The sequence below is a fragment of the Podarcis melisellensis genome, assembly GCF_964234715.1.
Source record: "Podarcis melisellensis genome assembly, chromosome: 14".
In the NCBI taxonomy this organism is placed as follows: Eukaryota; Metazoa; Chordata; class Lepidosauria; order Squamata; family Lacertidae; genus Podarcis; species Podarcis melisellensis.
In genome coordinates, this window is record NC_138546.1 from 48,268,437 (window position 1) to 48,285,213 (window position 16,777).

Sequence of the window (16,777 nt, forward strand, 5' to 3'; positions counted from 1 at the left end):
CTTCTGTAGTTAATGCTGTAATTCTGTAATTCTGATGGTCTGTTACAGAGACAGGGGACCTTTTCTGACTGGTGGGCCAGATCTTACTCTCTCCCCCACCAGCAGGCCAGATTTGACAAGCGGTCAAGGCTGTCCACATGTCAATCACCAGACATCACAGTGATGTCATGAGATGCTGTGCTAAAGTCCTTTGCAAGCAGCTCCACACTGCTCCATAAACCACTGAAAATCAGTTTCCGGAGGTTCAAAGAGCAACTCTGAGAGGGAAAAGTGGTTTACATTGAATAGAAACCGCTTTCCCCTCCTTGAGCAAAGCGCACTCCTACCACACATCAGCTGAAGGGGAGGGGAGCACATCTGGTCTCTGTTGCTCGTTCCTTTGAAGCCTCATGTCTACCTGCCCCACTACCTGCCAAATGGGGAAGCCTGGTGGGCCAAGTCAAGCCCCTAGGCCCCAAATTCTGCACCTGTGTTCTATTATAACTAGGCCAGGCTTGGGGTGTGTGAAATCCAGCATGCTGGTGCTTTCAGGCATATATATATAGTCAGTTTTCCTAATCAGGCAACTTATACTGCAGTGAGGCATCCAGTAAATCAGGTTATCTTTTGCAAGCTTTGTAAATTTGTTAAGCCCAGGGGTGGAGCTACCTGCCCCGGCACCCAGAGTGGAGTGGGGGCGGGGCTAGCTGCCCATATGGTGAGCATCCCTAGCTGCCTGCTGCAAGCGTGGGGGGGGGGATGCCGCTAGCTGCCTGTGGCAGCATCGTCCCTAATAGCCCACCGCCCGCACAGTGAGGGTGGGGTGGGGTGGGGGGGTGCAGTGATGTCACCTGCCCTCACAGCTGACACCTGGTGCGCACCACACACCCCACCTGCCTTCCTCCACCAGTGGTTAAGCCTTCAGTTGGTGTTTGCCATTTTATTCCCCCTCTGTAGCTCCACATTGTACATTACAACTCTGACAAATATCTGGACGTGAACTCAGCAATGGACAAATCAGATGGACTGGCAGTCTTGGCAATCCTGATTGAGGTAAGGGGCTCTTTCCCTCAAAAGTGTCCAAAAATTGAAGTCCACCCAGAGGTTTAATATAATAGGGTCTTATCTGGCTCTTGGCAGTTGATGATTCTATCCAGGTTCCAAGCTTGTCCCAGAGCTGGAGAAGCTTTGGCCCTCCGGTTGTTGTTGGACTCCAACTCCCATCAGCCCCTGCCACTTGCCAATGCTCAGTGATAGCAGAAGTTGTAGCCCATCAACATCTGGAGGGCCACATGTTCCCCTCCCCTTCTCCAGACACAGGGAAAAGGAGGAGACAAGGCTCTTTTGATTGCCTGCCCCTGTGGATGAAGGATTGCTGCCCTGTTGAAAGCTGTTTCATACATCTTACAATGCAAACAACATTATCTCCCTCCCCAAAGTATGCTTTGGTCACCAAATATGTTTGGGGTTGCTTTTCCCGTGCTATTTTGCTAATGGTTTAGTGAACTGTAATCATGGCTATTAAGTATTTTAGAATGTGGTTGAAGAAATCACTCACCACCAGATGCCATTATTCTAATGAGAGCAGCTCTGGGGTTATTGAAACACAAATGTATTTGTGGCCTGAAAAGAAATGACCTCAGCCCACTAAATCTGTGGCTGGGCTTATATCGCCAACAAATGATGGTGTAAACTGAAACAACAAGGTCAGACCAAAACATTCGGGTGCCCAAAACATCCACATGGTCTTCCCTACTGAGTAAACATGGGGAAACCATCCACCCAAAGTTCTCCTGTTCAAGTTCCATTGAAGTGGATGGGAGCTGTGCTACTGTGTTCTTGCGCAGGAGACCTTCCTGCTGGATTTTGCCCCTTGGTGGGCTCTCCTCTTCCATTACCATTAATGGTGCCTAATAAAGATCTGCAAGTACTTGCTGAACCTAAAACTACGCAGAATTATAATGGCTTTAGAAAATAAATCTTCTCCATTTTTGTTACAGATAGGCGCATTCAATCCATCGTTTGAAAAGATCTTCAGTCATTTTCAGAATGTGAAATACAAAGGTAGGAAAGAAGATTTCAGCTGGAATTTTGCATCCCTAAGCAGTCAGATTAGAAGACTTTGTCAATTTAGGATGTGCTTGCAGTGCAGGTTAATTCATTAGAGATCGGTGTGAGGTTGGTTTGCTGTAAGGTAAAGGCAAAGGGACCCTGACCATTAGGTCCAGTCATGGCTGACTCTGGAGTTGCGGCGCTCATCTCGCATTATTGGCCAAGGGAGCCGGCGTACAGCTTCCAGGTCATGTGGCCAGCAGGACTAAGCTGCTTCTGGCAAACCAGAGCAGCGCACGGAAACCCCGTTTACCTTCCCACCGGAGCGGTACCTATTTATCTACTTGCACTTTAACGTGCTTTCGAACTGCTAGGTTGGCAGGAGCAGGGACCGAGCAACGGGAGCTCACCCCGTCACGGGGATTCGAACTGCCGACCTTCTGATTGGCAAGTCCTAGGTTCTGTGGTTTAACCCACAGCGCCACCCGCATCCCTTGTTTTGCTGTATGTGGTACTAAATGGTTTATAAGCAAGTGATAACCCAAAGCAGCATAAACAAAAAAATTAAAAAGCAGCGTAACAAAATACATTCTGCTTGTTTTATCCATCAATGCCATTGTCATGCACCCACCCTGTTGTCTGCCTCACTGTCACCTCCCCACCCCTGACCTAGACAAGTTAGCTAACCTGCGGTTGAGCATGTGTCATGATGACAATACTGGATTACTTTTGTTGCTCAGCAAAGTGTGTGTTTTGCAGCAGCCAGCCACACTGATTGGCTGACACAGCTGTGACCTTTAGAGCAGAACACTTTGCTTCTCTAGCTAGATGCACAGCATCAGGGGGACTGACTGGTGAAAGTGCTCATTCTCTTGCATGCACAAATGAAACCTCCTTATCCGGAATAATGGAAAAGAGGGCAAAGTGAAGAATTAAGGAAATGCTGCATCCAAAAATATGCTGAGAGTTGGGCTGGCAAGAATATAGTTAATAAAAAAAGGTGATCTCTTTCAGATCAGGAAGCCTTCATCCCGGGTTTCAACGTCCAAGATTTGCTCCCAGACAGACTGGATGAATATTACCGCTATGAAGGATCCCTGACCACACCTCCTTGCTACCCAAGTGTTCTTTGGACGGTTTTTCGAAAGCCAGTACAAATTTCAGAGGAACAGGCAAGGGTCTATAAAACATATGTTCTCAGTTAAATCCGGTAATCTTGCCAGTAATTGTGCCAGTAATTGTGCCTTCTGAGTTTCCCGCCTACTTACACCTTTATGGATGCTGCTGTTGTGCACAGGCTAGACTCCCGTCTACCGTCTTAGCTTTACTGTGTTGGATTCAAACTGAAGATTAAGACTGAATTTCCACCCTAGTGTTTGAGACATGGAAAACACAGACAGGGCTAATTCATTTGACCCAGTGTGAAAAATGAAATGAAATTGTTCTGTCATCAGTGTGTCCAGGGCTGTGCAAGCAATCAGTGGACAATATGAGAGTTGCAACCCAAGAGATCCTGGGGCACATTTAAGAAACTTGGGCAAGACCTGAACGTGTGTTGAATGTAGCCATGGTGAAATGGTTGCCCACACATTCCATCACAGGGCTAGTATCCTCTGCAAAAGCAAACCAAACCACTTGAAGGATAAGCAGTAATGTACTAAATTGCAATCCAGGCAATGCAGTCAGCAGTGGCGCAGCATGGGGGAGGGCCGTGGCCCCAGGCACATTTTTTTAGGGGGTGCAATGAGGTGCCCCTTCTCTTTAGGGCTGCCCCTGGGCTAGCTGAGAGGGAGGGGGAGGACACAGCTGCGGGCAGGCCTGACTCGGGGCGGAAGCAGCAGAGGAGAGGCAGTGGTAGCTTCGCCGCCCCTCTCCCTCACTGAGTTGGCATCTGGCAGGTAAGTGCAGCCCCCACCTGGCTGACTGGAAGGGTGCACACCTCCCCTCTGCCTCCTCCTCATGGTGCTCTCCAAGCCCTGCCCCCCCCCGGCACATGCACACTGGGCACTGGGAAGGCAAGCTCTGCCGCTGGCACTCAACCACATTAGAACACCCACATTTGATCTGGGTTGACATTTTTTTAAAAGCTGTCAAGCCTGAATACAAGCCCATATGTGGCTGTTTGAAGCAGCCCTAATCAAACATACGAAGAGAGCTAATTCTCCTTAATTGTGGGAATTTCCAGGTCTCTTCAAAGTGGGAGGGGGCATGTGCCTCTGGCTTAGTCAAGTCTGCTGTGGCAGCTGCTTTACACAACATAAGAAGAGCCTCCTGGATCAGGCCAATGGGCCGTCTAGTTCAGCATCCTGTTCTCATTGTGGCACCCAGATGCCGGTGGGAAACCCACAAGCAGGATTTGAGCACAAGAGCCCTCTCCCTTCCTGAGGTTTCCAGCTTTCCACAGTGCATACTTTCCATACCACCATTTCCACATTTTCCATATGTTACACAGTTTGTATGTTAAGAGAACAGGTGAGGTCCCTGTAGACTGCAGATGGGCAAATGTTGTCCCCATCTTCAAAAAGGGGGAAAGCAGACCCAGGTAACTACTGACTGGTGAACTTGGCATCGATACCAGGGAAGGTCCTAGAACAGATAATTCAACAGTTCGTCTGTGAGCACCTAGAAAAGGATGCTGTGATTACTAAGACCCAGGATAGGTTTCTCAAAAATAAGTCATTTCTTTTCTGATGGAATTGCAAACTTGATGAATCAGGGAAATGCTGTGGACATAGAGTATCTTCATTTCAGTAAGGTTTTTGAAAAAGTCCCCCATGATATTCCTGCAAGGAAGCTGGTAAATGTGGGTTAAGTGAGTTAACTGTTGGGTAGATTTGTAGCTGGTTGGTGGACTGAACCCAATAATTACTCATTAATGGTTCCTCATAATCCTGGGAAAAAGTGACAAGTGGGGTGCTGCAGGGTTCTGCCCTGAGCCCATTGTTGTTCAACATCTTTATAAACAACTTGGATGAGGACTTGAGGGATGCTCATCCAATTTGCAGATGACACTAAACTAGGAGGGGTACAGAAGACAGAATCAGAATTCCAAGTGACCTTAACAGATTGGAGAATTCAGTCGCTTGAATTTTGACTAGTACTGTAGAGTCAATACATCCCAGCTACAGAAACATTAAAGCTAGATACTGGGGGAAATGTCTCAACTGTAATAAGGACTGGCAGTGGAAGGAAAGCATGGTTTTCCATTCCTGCCACTCTGATATCATTAAAACTGTTGTGCTTTGCTCATAGCTGCTGGCCCTGGAAAGCACTCTGTACTGCACACAGCCTAGTGACCCTGCCCCTCTTGAAATGGTGAACAACTATAGGAGAGTCCAGGAGTTTGATGAAAGGCTGGTTTCTGTGTCCTTCCGGCAAGGTAAGCAACAGAAGATTCAAATTTATGCAGAGTTTAGAGTTTTATAAATGGCACCAGAGACACTTCCAAGCCAAGAACAGTTTGTTGGGTGTGCAGCATTCCCCCTTAACATGATATGAAATGGGGTGTCATTAAATACGGTTTTGTTTGTTTATCTTGCCTTTTGTTGGGGCAGCCCGACTGTATTTCCTAAAAGGCTAAAGTTGCAACAAGCACCAGCAAGTGGATGTGTTGAACCAAAGGTGAGGTGGTCCAGGAGCTTGGCTGGCACCAGCTGAATCCTCAAGATAACCTTGGGTGTGGTGGAGATCATGGCCACCTGTGGGCTGCTCTGCTGTATAAAAAGCATTTGTGCCACTGCCTGGGTGCGGACAAGCCATCTCCTTGTTGTGGAGTTTGTCCCACAGAGTGCTGGAAGCAGGGGTTGTGAGTTTGCTTTTCCTTTAAGTAAACCTGGCGGTGTGGACAGCTTTCTTTGGGAACCTGAGTATCTGGGCCCCTGTGAGCCCTCCTGGCTCAGCAGAATATAACAGCGGACAAGGATATTTTGCTATCTGATGATCTGCATCTAAAAGGAACCACAACTTTGCATTGCAGGAAGACACTTTCTGGGGAGTTTCAAAGGATCCGATGAAGCCATTCAGGAGAATGAGTTTGACACGTAATAAAAAGACTCATAACGCTGGATTGATTTAAAAAACCCACCGTCATGAGTGGAAAAATTAGCCATCTGACTGAAGTGAAATGTGAGGCAAAAATAATTGGCTGAAGATTATTATACAGTTCTAAATTATTGGCAAATCAATGCAACAATGACCTCTGTCAAAAAGAAAAAAGCGGGGGGAGCCTTGTATTTTACTGTGGATCAGTAATGTTTTTTATTACTGTCACAGGGCTTCTTTTCTGCAAACTGAACTGCAAACTTTGTTGCTTTACAGCAAAGAAAGTATACATAATGCAGTCTTATGCATGTTTACTTTCAAATAAGCCACTGTTTCGAAAGGAGCTTATTCTGTTAATTCTGCATAGAATTGCAGCTGTAGTTTCCTGCAACTGTATAAATAACTCAGGAGGGATTCTCCACTGAAGATTTCTGAAGAGGTCTGAAATTGTAGTACTCTAAAATCATATGGGGAAACCCCAAACCTTATTTATTATTTATATAGCACTGACAGGGTAAACAGCAGTTAACTGCTCCAATAAAGCTTTTACATGGAGCATGAACCAAGCAGCTGGCAGAAGACTTCATGCGCAAGGTGCACCAGAGAGCACTTTCAGGGACACGTGCTTGTCTTATGCCACCCCTGTCTTTAAGCCTATGCTGTGCTGGGCAAGCTGGACCTCTTTGCCTGCCCATTTGCTATTCAACTAGGGCATCTAACTTATAAACTAAGCTGTAGTTTATACAGCTGACCCTCCCAAAGACAGGAAAGAAGGAAGAAAGAGATACGGGGAGATTTCCTTTCGCAACCCAGGATATTTCATGGGCCTTCAAACTTGTATATCATGAAAGCTACATTTCATTTATCCTTTGCACTTAACTAGACCAACCAAGCACTACGGTATCCATAAAATGTTGTGGGTATTTTTTAAGTGCTTTGCTCAAAATTGTTAATTTCTTTGAAAGTTCATATCTGGGATGCAGAATAAATCTAGTGCATAATGTGACAACTTTGGTGGGGACTTAGTCAAAATCTAGGGTATCAAAATTGTGGCAAGATGCCAAGGGCCCGGTAGTGCCAGCCAGTCTCCCATTCAAAAGAAGCAAGTCCAAGTCAAGTTCTCTGCTTCTATGACAGATGTTTACCAACAGCTGTTTCCTCCTGGTGGACTTCTGTAATAGCCTCCCCTTCATGGTGAGGACGATGGCCCTGTGTGTATTTCTCAATGTCAGACATGTTTGCATCAGAGAAGGATTGTGCTGTTCTTAGATTCTTGGCTTAGATTCTTGGTTCTTAGAGCCCATTCCCAAGCCCACAAAACACTCAAAGATGTGCTCTGATCTGTGTATAGAGACCTAAGAATCCACTAAACTGGGAAAGCTGAGCTTGCCTCTGTTCTGTGGAACTCAATTGTGGAAGCCCAGTCAAGCATGTACACCTGTACATATACATGTGAATGGGGCACACATGTGTATTATACAGGCACAGAGCATCAGAATTGGTTGGAGTTCCCCATCATATGTACACACATTTACAGTCCTAAGTTCGTTGCCACATAATGTGTGAAAAGGTCCCAAATGATCTGACATGCTCAGTGTTCTGCCTTAGAAATTAACACCAATTTAAATTTGTTTGAAAAGGAAAGGCAAAAGATGGCTAATTTTTCTGTAAACAAGGTTCTTTATTCTCTCCCTAAAGAAAGAAGCAGTGAGTGGTTCTTGAAATAATGAGCGTTGAGGTGGCAAATAGATTGTCTAATTTTATTATATATTGTATTTTTCAATTAGTCACATAACGGATTTGCAATAAAGACTGCTCTAAGCTCTGCCTTGTACAGAATCCTTCATTCAAAGGAGCAAAAAGAAAACTGAACTTAGAAAATTAGTGTTCTTAGGCCATGCTGCTAGTAAAATCTAAATTCCAGGTACTATGTGTCAAAAAGGATGTTGACAAGCTCATACCCTCCATCATTTCTCAGTTGAATAGGACCATGCTATTATACACGGACACAGCTGATGAAATACAGGGGAAGGGGGAGGGCTAGCTGAGCTGCCAAAGTGGGACTTACTTTGAAGCAAACACACATGGTTCAAAGTTTGAACTTCAAACTCTGCATGGTTCAGACTGTAAATTCCACCAAGTTCAAATCCAAGCATGCTCAAGTCTGAAATCTTATACACATCTTGTCCCATTCAAGTCAGTGAGAGCACACAAAGGGATCTGCAACCCTTTCAAACAGTCAACAGTGGGAATTAAAAACCGACTTACAGTGGAGTTGCTCCAACCCTTTGATCATCCTGGATGCCCTTTTCTGAACCTTTTTCCAGCAGTACAACATAGAAATAGAAATACTTTATTGTCACTGTACCACTTGTGTACAGTGAGATTAAATGAGCCCCCCCCTTTTTTCACTTGAGGTGACCTGAACTATACACAGCATTCCAAGTGAGGTTGCATCATAGATTTGTAAAACAACATTATGATATTGGTAGGTCAGGCTGAAAGAATGCCTTTCCAAAGGCCACTCAGTGAACTTCCTGGCTGTGGGATGTGAACCCAGCTGTCATGGCCCCAGTCTGGCTCTGTAATCTATGCTATATCCTTAAATCTTTACAATTGGCCTTCCTCACTGCATTCTATACCCCATTCTCAATTTTTAAAGCATATTCAAGAAGCATTATAGAAAAGACAAGTGTCAGCAATCCCACAAACCCTGCATGGTCTATATCTCTAAGACATCTATTCTGAATTAATAACAATATGGCAGATCTTAATGATCATAGAAGTCTTTATCCCTATTTATTAAATTAAGAACAGTGGACGGAAAAGGAACAGAAAACAAAGGATGGGCCGAGGGTGAAATGCTTGGCACTCGAGGGCTGGAATTTCAGAATTACTTAAAAAACACAGATATGGGAATGTCACTTTTAAATTGACTATTTGCTGTATTTTTTCTAGGTAGAATCCCAGGAGCATGGTTCTAGATTCATCTGAGATCCCACTATAGTATATTATATTTGCATAATATATATTTAATTCAAAAAGGAAAGCGAAAAGGCATCCATACCATATTTTTTTATTTCACTTGTTAGATTAATAAATTGCATCTCTCTCTCCACAAGAGAAATTACTTTTAAAAAGCAGAGTATTGTGGTACATGGTCAAGAAAAGCATTTTCTAAAATAGATGTGCATGTCTTGAAGGTGCTACACATTTTGGGGGGGTTGGTTTTGCCACAACCAGTTCACAGGGCTACCTCTCTGGAATGTAATGTGGGGGTGAAGGAATGTTTTGTGAATCCACACATTTAGCAGCGGGCATTGGAACAGGTATACCACGTAAAAGTATTTTAGATTAGCATTCAATAAATGCATTTGTTTTAAAGTATGTACCAATTTGGCTCTGCTGAAGGTTCTTCTGAGCTTCCTTGTGGTGAAACCCTCAAAAGACCGCAGGTGGCTCTCAAGCCAGTCAAGAGCTTTTGAGAGACATTCATTTTACATGTGTTGGACTTGCCTTTGATTTTTACCTCTGGGGGATGCTGAAGATGCCTGCTGCAATTAACTTTCAGCCTAACAGATGGAAGATGACGGAAACTCTTGAGTCTCTGGATCCAGACTCCATCTGGACAGGTAGAAATGAAAGTCCAGCAAGCAGTATGTCTAAATCCACTGCCCAGAAGAGAGGCCAACACAGTATATGCTTGCAGTGGTTTGGCTGGCAGTATTTGAACACACTGTTTAGACTTTCATTTCTCTAGTACTGGTGTTTGCTGCATGAGCATTTGTGTTTGTTGTACTGATGTGACATTGTGAAGGTTGCATTTGTCAGCACTGTCTCATTCCTGCCTGGGCTCTGCATGCAGTTAGTTATTAGCCTGTTCCAATATAACGCCTTTCTGTTGATGACAGGAAATGATTTGGCATATTTATATTTTTCAGCATTTGGATTCCTAGCAGGTGACCCTGGGGGTACCTATTTCCATTTAAATTTGTGCTCATATTATGCTTCATCACAAGAATATCTTTCTTCCAATCAGTCCTCTTGATAGTTATTGCCTGTACAAGAGCACTCAGGATTGATCACATATGGAGTAGCTGCAAAGTATTATCGAGTCTTGACAAACAATTTCATACATGTTCATCAACTGACTTAGAGTTTCAATTTCCTCTGTATGATTTAGAAATCTGAATATCCTGTTGTCCAAACATGAGTAACATCTGCCATTCCTAATTCCTGATCTTGGATTTAAAAGTGACTTATTGGGTCACATGCATGACTTGCACACTAAAGTATACAGACCTGTTGAGAAATGTGCATTGCATATTTGTAGGAAAATCACTTGCGGACGTCACCCTGTGCTTAGATTGGAAAATGTAATATGCAACTGAGACTGCGTACACACAATATATTTAAAGCACATTCTCCACTTCTAGGATCTGTAGATTGTTAGGTGTGCTGCGAATTGTAGCTCTGGGATATGTTAGCTACAGTTCCCAGGATTGTGTGTGTGTGGAGAGATGTGCTTAAAATGTATAGTGTCTATGAAGCATCAGTTAGGAGTTAGGGAGAAGCACAAGTAGAAATGTACCAGTAATCTCTTTTGTAATACTGCTTCTCTCTGTCTTGCATGGAAGTGAAGTTTCAATCTCAGTTAATTATGTAATTGCATTTGCTTGACTGACTGCCTGCTTTGTCAATAGTGCCCTCTTCTAAGGTACTGGCTGTCAAACCCAACAATCTAACTCCCAATTAGCAACATTTGTATTCTTTAATGCTTTGTGGGCAGTCATGTTTAGTTTTATTATCCATGGCATTTATCAAATAATGGCTGATCATTATTTTTCCTATTTTTCTAATGGGAAACTGAGGTGAGAGGCTGCCTTTGGCAATAGAGGTGGAATATACTGTCATGACTAATAGCCTTATCCTCAATGAATTTGTCGAATCCGTTTTTTTAAGCCATCCAGGTTGGCAGCTATCACTATATATTGTATGGGTGAAATCCATAGTTTAACACTGCACCGTGTGAAGTACTTACAAAAGTACTTAACTCTGTATTCTCCTTTGAGGGCCTCAGTACAGGCTGCTAAGAGTGAAGGCAATTATAGCATCACAACAGGTTAGGGACAAGTTATTCAATTACAATGTTTTACTCATAACTGCCTGCTTCTCTCTCCTTCCTTGCCCCACCCTAGGTTTTGTTCCATTTGTTGTATTAGCCAGTAGTCTTGGCAGTGTCTTCATTCTCGTGGTAGCCTTTTGGCTGATTCGAAGGAAGAAGAGGTAAGACGGTTACTGTCGTTCCATGGGGTGTTAGTTTAGAGTCATGGTTCTCTGCAGCTAGATTGCCCTGTACAATTAGCAGATGAAACCAATTTCAGTAGTCTTACTACAGACTTACTCTGGTACTGTACCACACAAATTATCTTTCTCCCAGTGTCCTTACCCTGCCCACCCCACTGGAGCCATTCGGGCCATGAGTCCAAAGCACCCCCTGCTCCACTATTCATAGCATCAATAGATTAAAACGTCTACTTTAACCATTGTCTGTGTAGGAAAAGTCCGTCCTTTCATGACTTCAATTCAGAGAACAATATGACAGGGCTTTAAAATAATTGCTGATATTCTTCAATTGCAATTTCAGCTTTGACTAACCCAGTTGTTCTGCTTTTCAGCATCAAACAAACAAGGGAAGAAAAAGGGGTCATCTACAAGCCAGCGATCAGCAAAGAGGAGAATATTTCCAAAGCATAAGCTTCTGTTGAGTTACCTTAGTAGCCACTCATTCACTACTTTCTCAAACATTTGCACTGTTATCTCTTGCTTTATCACCCAAATCTGCTGTTACAGATAGGTACAGATAGGTACCTATCTGTTACAGATAGGTAGCTTCTGTTTCAGTGTATCTGAAGAAGTGTGCATGCACACGAAAGCTCATACCAAGAACTAACTTAGTTGGTCTTTAAGGTGCTACTGGAAGGAATTTTTTTGTCAAATCTGCTGGATTGTTTTTGCCTGAGCACAAAAAGAGACATGTTCAGCTGTTCTCCTTTGTGCAATAGAATATGAAAGGACAGAGCTTGCTCTCAAGTAGATGTGCAACAGAGATGTGCCTTAATATTCCCTCCCCCCACCAAAAATATTTTTCCAAAGTGTACCAAACAACATATGAGGAGCTGTGTTGAACTTTGTTTATGTTATGACTTCAAATATGAGCTTTATGAGCAAGGCTAACAAAAAGGACTATAAAATTAAAAAAAATCCTTCCAGTAGCACCTTAGAGACCAACTAAGTTTGTTATTGGTATGAGCTTTCATGTGCTTGCACACTTCTTCAGATACTATGCACACAAAAGCTCATACCAATAACAAACTTAGTTGGTCTCTAAGGTGCTACTGGAAGGAATTTTTTTATTTTGTTTCAACTATGGCAGACCAACACAGCTACCTACCTGTAACAAAAAGTACTACAGTTTAAAGAAAGCTTTTCATGTGTATGAAAATGTGACTCCCCTCCCCCTATCAGAAAACCAGTGCTGCTAATGTTAAGGAATCACCTGTATTAGGGAGCAGATGACATTATTGGTGACAGATTGAAAGATCGTGTCAATAATAGAATTGGAACAGTGGGAAATGTTGAGAGGAAAATGAGCAAATTTGGATAGAAAACCTGCTTTGGATGCAGGTTTCCCAGCGCCAGTTTTAAGCAGTTTATGGGTCAGAGGTCAGGTACTTTCAAATAAAACAGGTCAAATAAAACTCACATTTCCTCTGAGACTATAATGAGCTTCATTAGGTTCAGGCAGTGGCGTAGCGTGGGGGGTGCAGGGGGGGCTGGCCGCACCGGGCGCAACATCTGGGGGTTAGGGTTAGGGGGCGCAAATCCACGGGTTAGGGGGCGCAAATTACTTGCCTTGCCCCGGGTGCTGACAACCCATGCTACGCCACTGGGTTCAGGCTAAAGAAATCTTGTTTCCTCCTAGTTGTTATTGCTAGTGACAACAGGTAGAAGCCACAAATTTGTAAATAAACAAAAATATATACTTAATCAGTAATTTCAACTTTATATAGCAGCATGTAATAAATATTTTTATTAAGAGTTTTTGTGGCAAATCCCATTTGTCTTCAATCATTTACCGTTTTACAAATATATCAGACAAAATTATTCTCCTGAATAGAAGCCAGGCAATGTTTCCCTGTATTTCCTGAGCTCTCAGCTGACCAGGGGATGCTCATGTAATCCACAGCAAGGATTTTCACCCAGATAGCAAGGAGTGCCTGGCAGCCCTTATAGTGCAGATATTATCGTGATTGCTCCCAAGGCATACTGGGGCTTGTTCTCAAACTGCGTTCCGGGGAACCCCATTGGTTCAGCAACAAAGAAAATCAGTCGTATTAATGGACAACCTTCTCAAAGACTGCCACCAACAACACAGCCCTGCAATGCCAGCTGCAAGTGAGTGCTGAGTTTGTTCTAGCTGTACTCTCTGTTCTTGCAAGGTTGAGCATATTTACTCAGACGTAACTTCTACTTATTTCAATATTGGTAACCCATGAGCAAGTGTGCATAATATTACAGTAAGGAGACAACTGGAATCTTTCAGTGACTACACCATTGGCATCCTGTGTCTTCCATGATATCTCAGAAACACGAGTGAAAATGTCGGTGAGACTGCTTGGCCTCCATTCTTAATTAAATGGGGACTCGCACCTGAGGTGTTGCACCCGCACTCCTGGCAGTGGTACAGTCCACCCACTAGTGAGTCAGGGGCAGCTTATACTGGTGCTTTGCCATCTGCAGCTCTGCCCTGTTGTTTTCCATGCACAATTCAAGGTGCTGCTTTTAAGCCCTAAGTCCCAGCATCATATTTCCCCTGTTAATATCTCCAGAATTAACGTAGAGAGGCCAGGGTTGAAGTCAGGGGGCCTTTCAGAATAATAATAATAATAATAATAATAATAATAATAATAATAATAATAATAAATTTTATTTATATCCCGCCCTCCCCAGCCGAAGCCGGGCTCAGGGCGGCTAACAACAATCAAATATTAAACAGTCAAATAATCACACAGTCTAAAAATATTTCACTATAAAAATTAATTAAAATCAAATTAATGGCAACCGATTAAGCAAAATTCTGTGCAGGTTGCCAGAGGAGGGAGTCAGGCTGCCCCCTGACCAAAGGCCTGGTGGAACAACTCTGTCTTGCAGGCCCTGCGGAAAGATGTCAAGTCCCGCAGGGCCCTAGTCTCTTGTGACAGAGCGTTCCACCAGATTGGAGCCGCAGCCGAGAAGGCCCTGGCTCTAGTTGAGGCCAGCCTAACCTCTCTGAGGCCTGGGACCTTGAAGATGTTATTATTTGCAGACCGTAGGTTTCTCTGTGGGGCATACCAGGAGAAGCGGTCCCGTAGGTACGAGGGTCCTAGGGCATATAGGGCTTTAAAGGTTAAAACCAGCACCTTAAACCTGATCCTGTACTCCACCGGGAGCCAGTGCAGCTAGTATAGTACTGGATGAATGTGATCTCGCAGCGAAGACCCCATAAGGAGTCTCGCCGCGGCATTCTGCACCCGCTGGAGTTTCTGGGTCAGTCTCAAGGGCAGCCCCACGTAGAGCGAGTTACAATAATCCAGTCTGGAGGTGACCGTCGCATAGCTGTAATCTGCGCCTCCATAGAGAGGGAGGTATCGAAGATTACACCCAAACTCTTAACGGACGGTGCTGGCACTAATTGCACCCCCGCAAGAGATGGGAGTTGCCCCCTCAATCCCATATCGTCCCGCCCCAGCCAGAGGACCTCTGTCTTTGAAGGATTTAACTTCAACCGGCTCCCACGTAGCCATCCGGCCACAGCTTCCAGACATCTGGTCAGTGTGTCTGGGGCTGAGTCAGGATGGCCATCCATCAACAGATAGAGTTGGGTGTCATCAGCATACTGATAGCAACCCAGCCCAAAACTCCGGACAAGCTGGGCGAGGGGGCGCATAAAGATGTTAAAAAGCATCGGGGAGAGAATCGCACCCTGAGGCACTCCACACACCAAGGAGTGGCGCGATGACAATTCCCCCCCAAGTGCCACCCTCTGTCCCCGACCAGAGAGAAACGAGCGTAGCCATTGAAGGACTGTGCCCTGGATTCCCACGTCGGCAAGGCGGTGGTCCAGGAGTTCGTGATCGACCATGTCGAAGGCTGCTGACAGATCTAGAAGAATCAGCAGCCCCGACCCGCCTTGATCCAGCTGCCTGCGGAGATCATCTGTTAGGGCGACCAGAGCCGTCTCAGTCCCATGACCAGCGCGGAAGCCGGACTGGAATGGGTCCAGAACAGATGTTTCATCCAGAAACCTACCAAGCTGTTCAGCAACCGCTCTCTCAATCACCTTACCCAGGAATGGAAGATTCGAGACCGGGCGGTAATTGGATAGATCTAAGATGTTTTCTTTAAGAGCGGACGCACCACTGCCTCCTTCAGTTCCCCTGGGAATATCCCGGTGCCAAGGGACAAATTGATGATATCCCCCAGGGGGGGCCGCACCTCGTCTGGACACGCTCTAATCAGCCATGACGGGCACGGGTCAAGAGGACAGGTGGTGGGCTTTCCAGCTCGGAGGAGTCTGTCCACATTGGCTGGAGATATCCGGTCAAAGTGGTCCAATACTGGACCCGAGGACAGTGGAGGGGCCTCCAGTTCCTTTATTGTATCCAAATTAGCAGGGAGGTCATGGCGGAGCAACAGGACCTTCTCTGCAAAAAAGCTCGCAAATGCCTCACAGCTATGTGTCAGATTGTTATTTAAATTTGGCTGTCCTTCAAGGGACGTTAAAGACCGAATTATACTAAATAATTGCGCCGGGCGAGAGCTAGCGGATGCAATGGAGGCTGAGAAGTAAGACTTCTTAGCGGCCTTCACTGCCATCTCATAGGTTTTCATAAAAACCCTATAAGATGTTCTTGAGGCTCCGTCACGGGCACCCCGCCATACTCGCTCTAGCCGTCTGAGGTCCCGCTTCATTTTCCGAAGCTCCTCGGTAAACCAGGAAGCCCGGTTTCTGCGGGGTTGCAGAGGGCGCTTAGGTGAGATCTCATCGATGGCTGCCAGGAGCTGGGTATTCCAGCCCTCAACACGCTCAGTCAATGAATCACCAGGAGGAGCAAGGTCCCGCAAGGCTTGACGGAATCTATCAGGGTCCATCAGCCTCTGCGGGCGAGCCCAAATCGGCTCGCCACCTGAGCAGGGTGGGGGTGGAAAGTCAATCCTGGCTTTCAGAGCGTAGTGATCAGACCATGGCACCTTCATCGAAGGAGACATGATCACATCTATACCGGCGCCAAAGATCAAATCCAGCGTGTGGCCTGCTTGATGTGTGGGGCCCGAAACAAACTGGGGGAGCCCTAGTGTTGCCATGGAAGACACCAGGTCCAGAGCCTGTAAGGAGGGAGTGGCATCAGCATGGAAGTTGAAGTCTCCTAATACCAATAGGTTAGGGAACTCCAAGGCCCAGCCGGCCACCGCCTCCAGCAGGCCTGACAGGGTGGCTGCTGGTGTGCTAGGTGGCCGGTACACCAGCCAGACAGCCAAGCTCTCCTCGGAGCCCCACACTAGGCCAACACATTCAATGCCGGGGATCGATGGCGATGGTAGAGCCCTGAAAGGACAATCTTCCCGGATTAATAATGCCACCCCTCCCCCCCGGCCCACAGTC

The 16,777-nt window shown here is 45.3% G+C and overlaps 1 protein-coding gene across 5 annotated transcripts in view; it reads left to right on the plus strand.

Annotated features, from left to right (window-relative positions):
* Positions 1-11,913, plus strand: part of CA12 (carbonic anhydrase 12) — a 33,645-nt gene extending 21,732 nt beyond the window's left edge. For 4 of the 5 annotated variants that reach the window (XM_081887784.1, XM_081887785.1, XM_081887782.1 and 1 more), the window contains 6 exons: positions 937-1,032; positions 1,980-2,043; positions 3,046-3,203; positions 5,284-5,410; positions 11,271-11,358; positions 11,751-11,913. In XM_081887784.1, the coding sequence (XP_081743910.1) occupies positions 937-1,032; positions 1,980-2,043; positions 3,046-3,203; positions 5,284-5,410; positions 11,271-11,358; positions 11,751-11,829 (612 nt within the window). In that variant the 3' untranslated portion in view covers positions 11,830-11,913. Of the gene's footprint in view, positions 1-936; positions 1,033-1,979; positions 2,044-3,045; positions 3,204-5,283; positions 5,411-9,643; positions 9,754-11,270; positions 11,359-11,750 lie in introns of those variants that run through there. The other variant, XM_081887786.1, reaches the window with a different exon arrangement.
* The last annotated feature ends 4,864 nt before the right edge of the window (positions 11,914-16,777 follow it).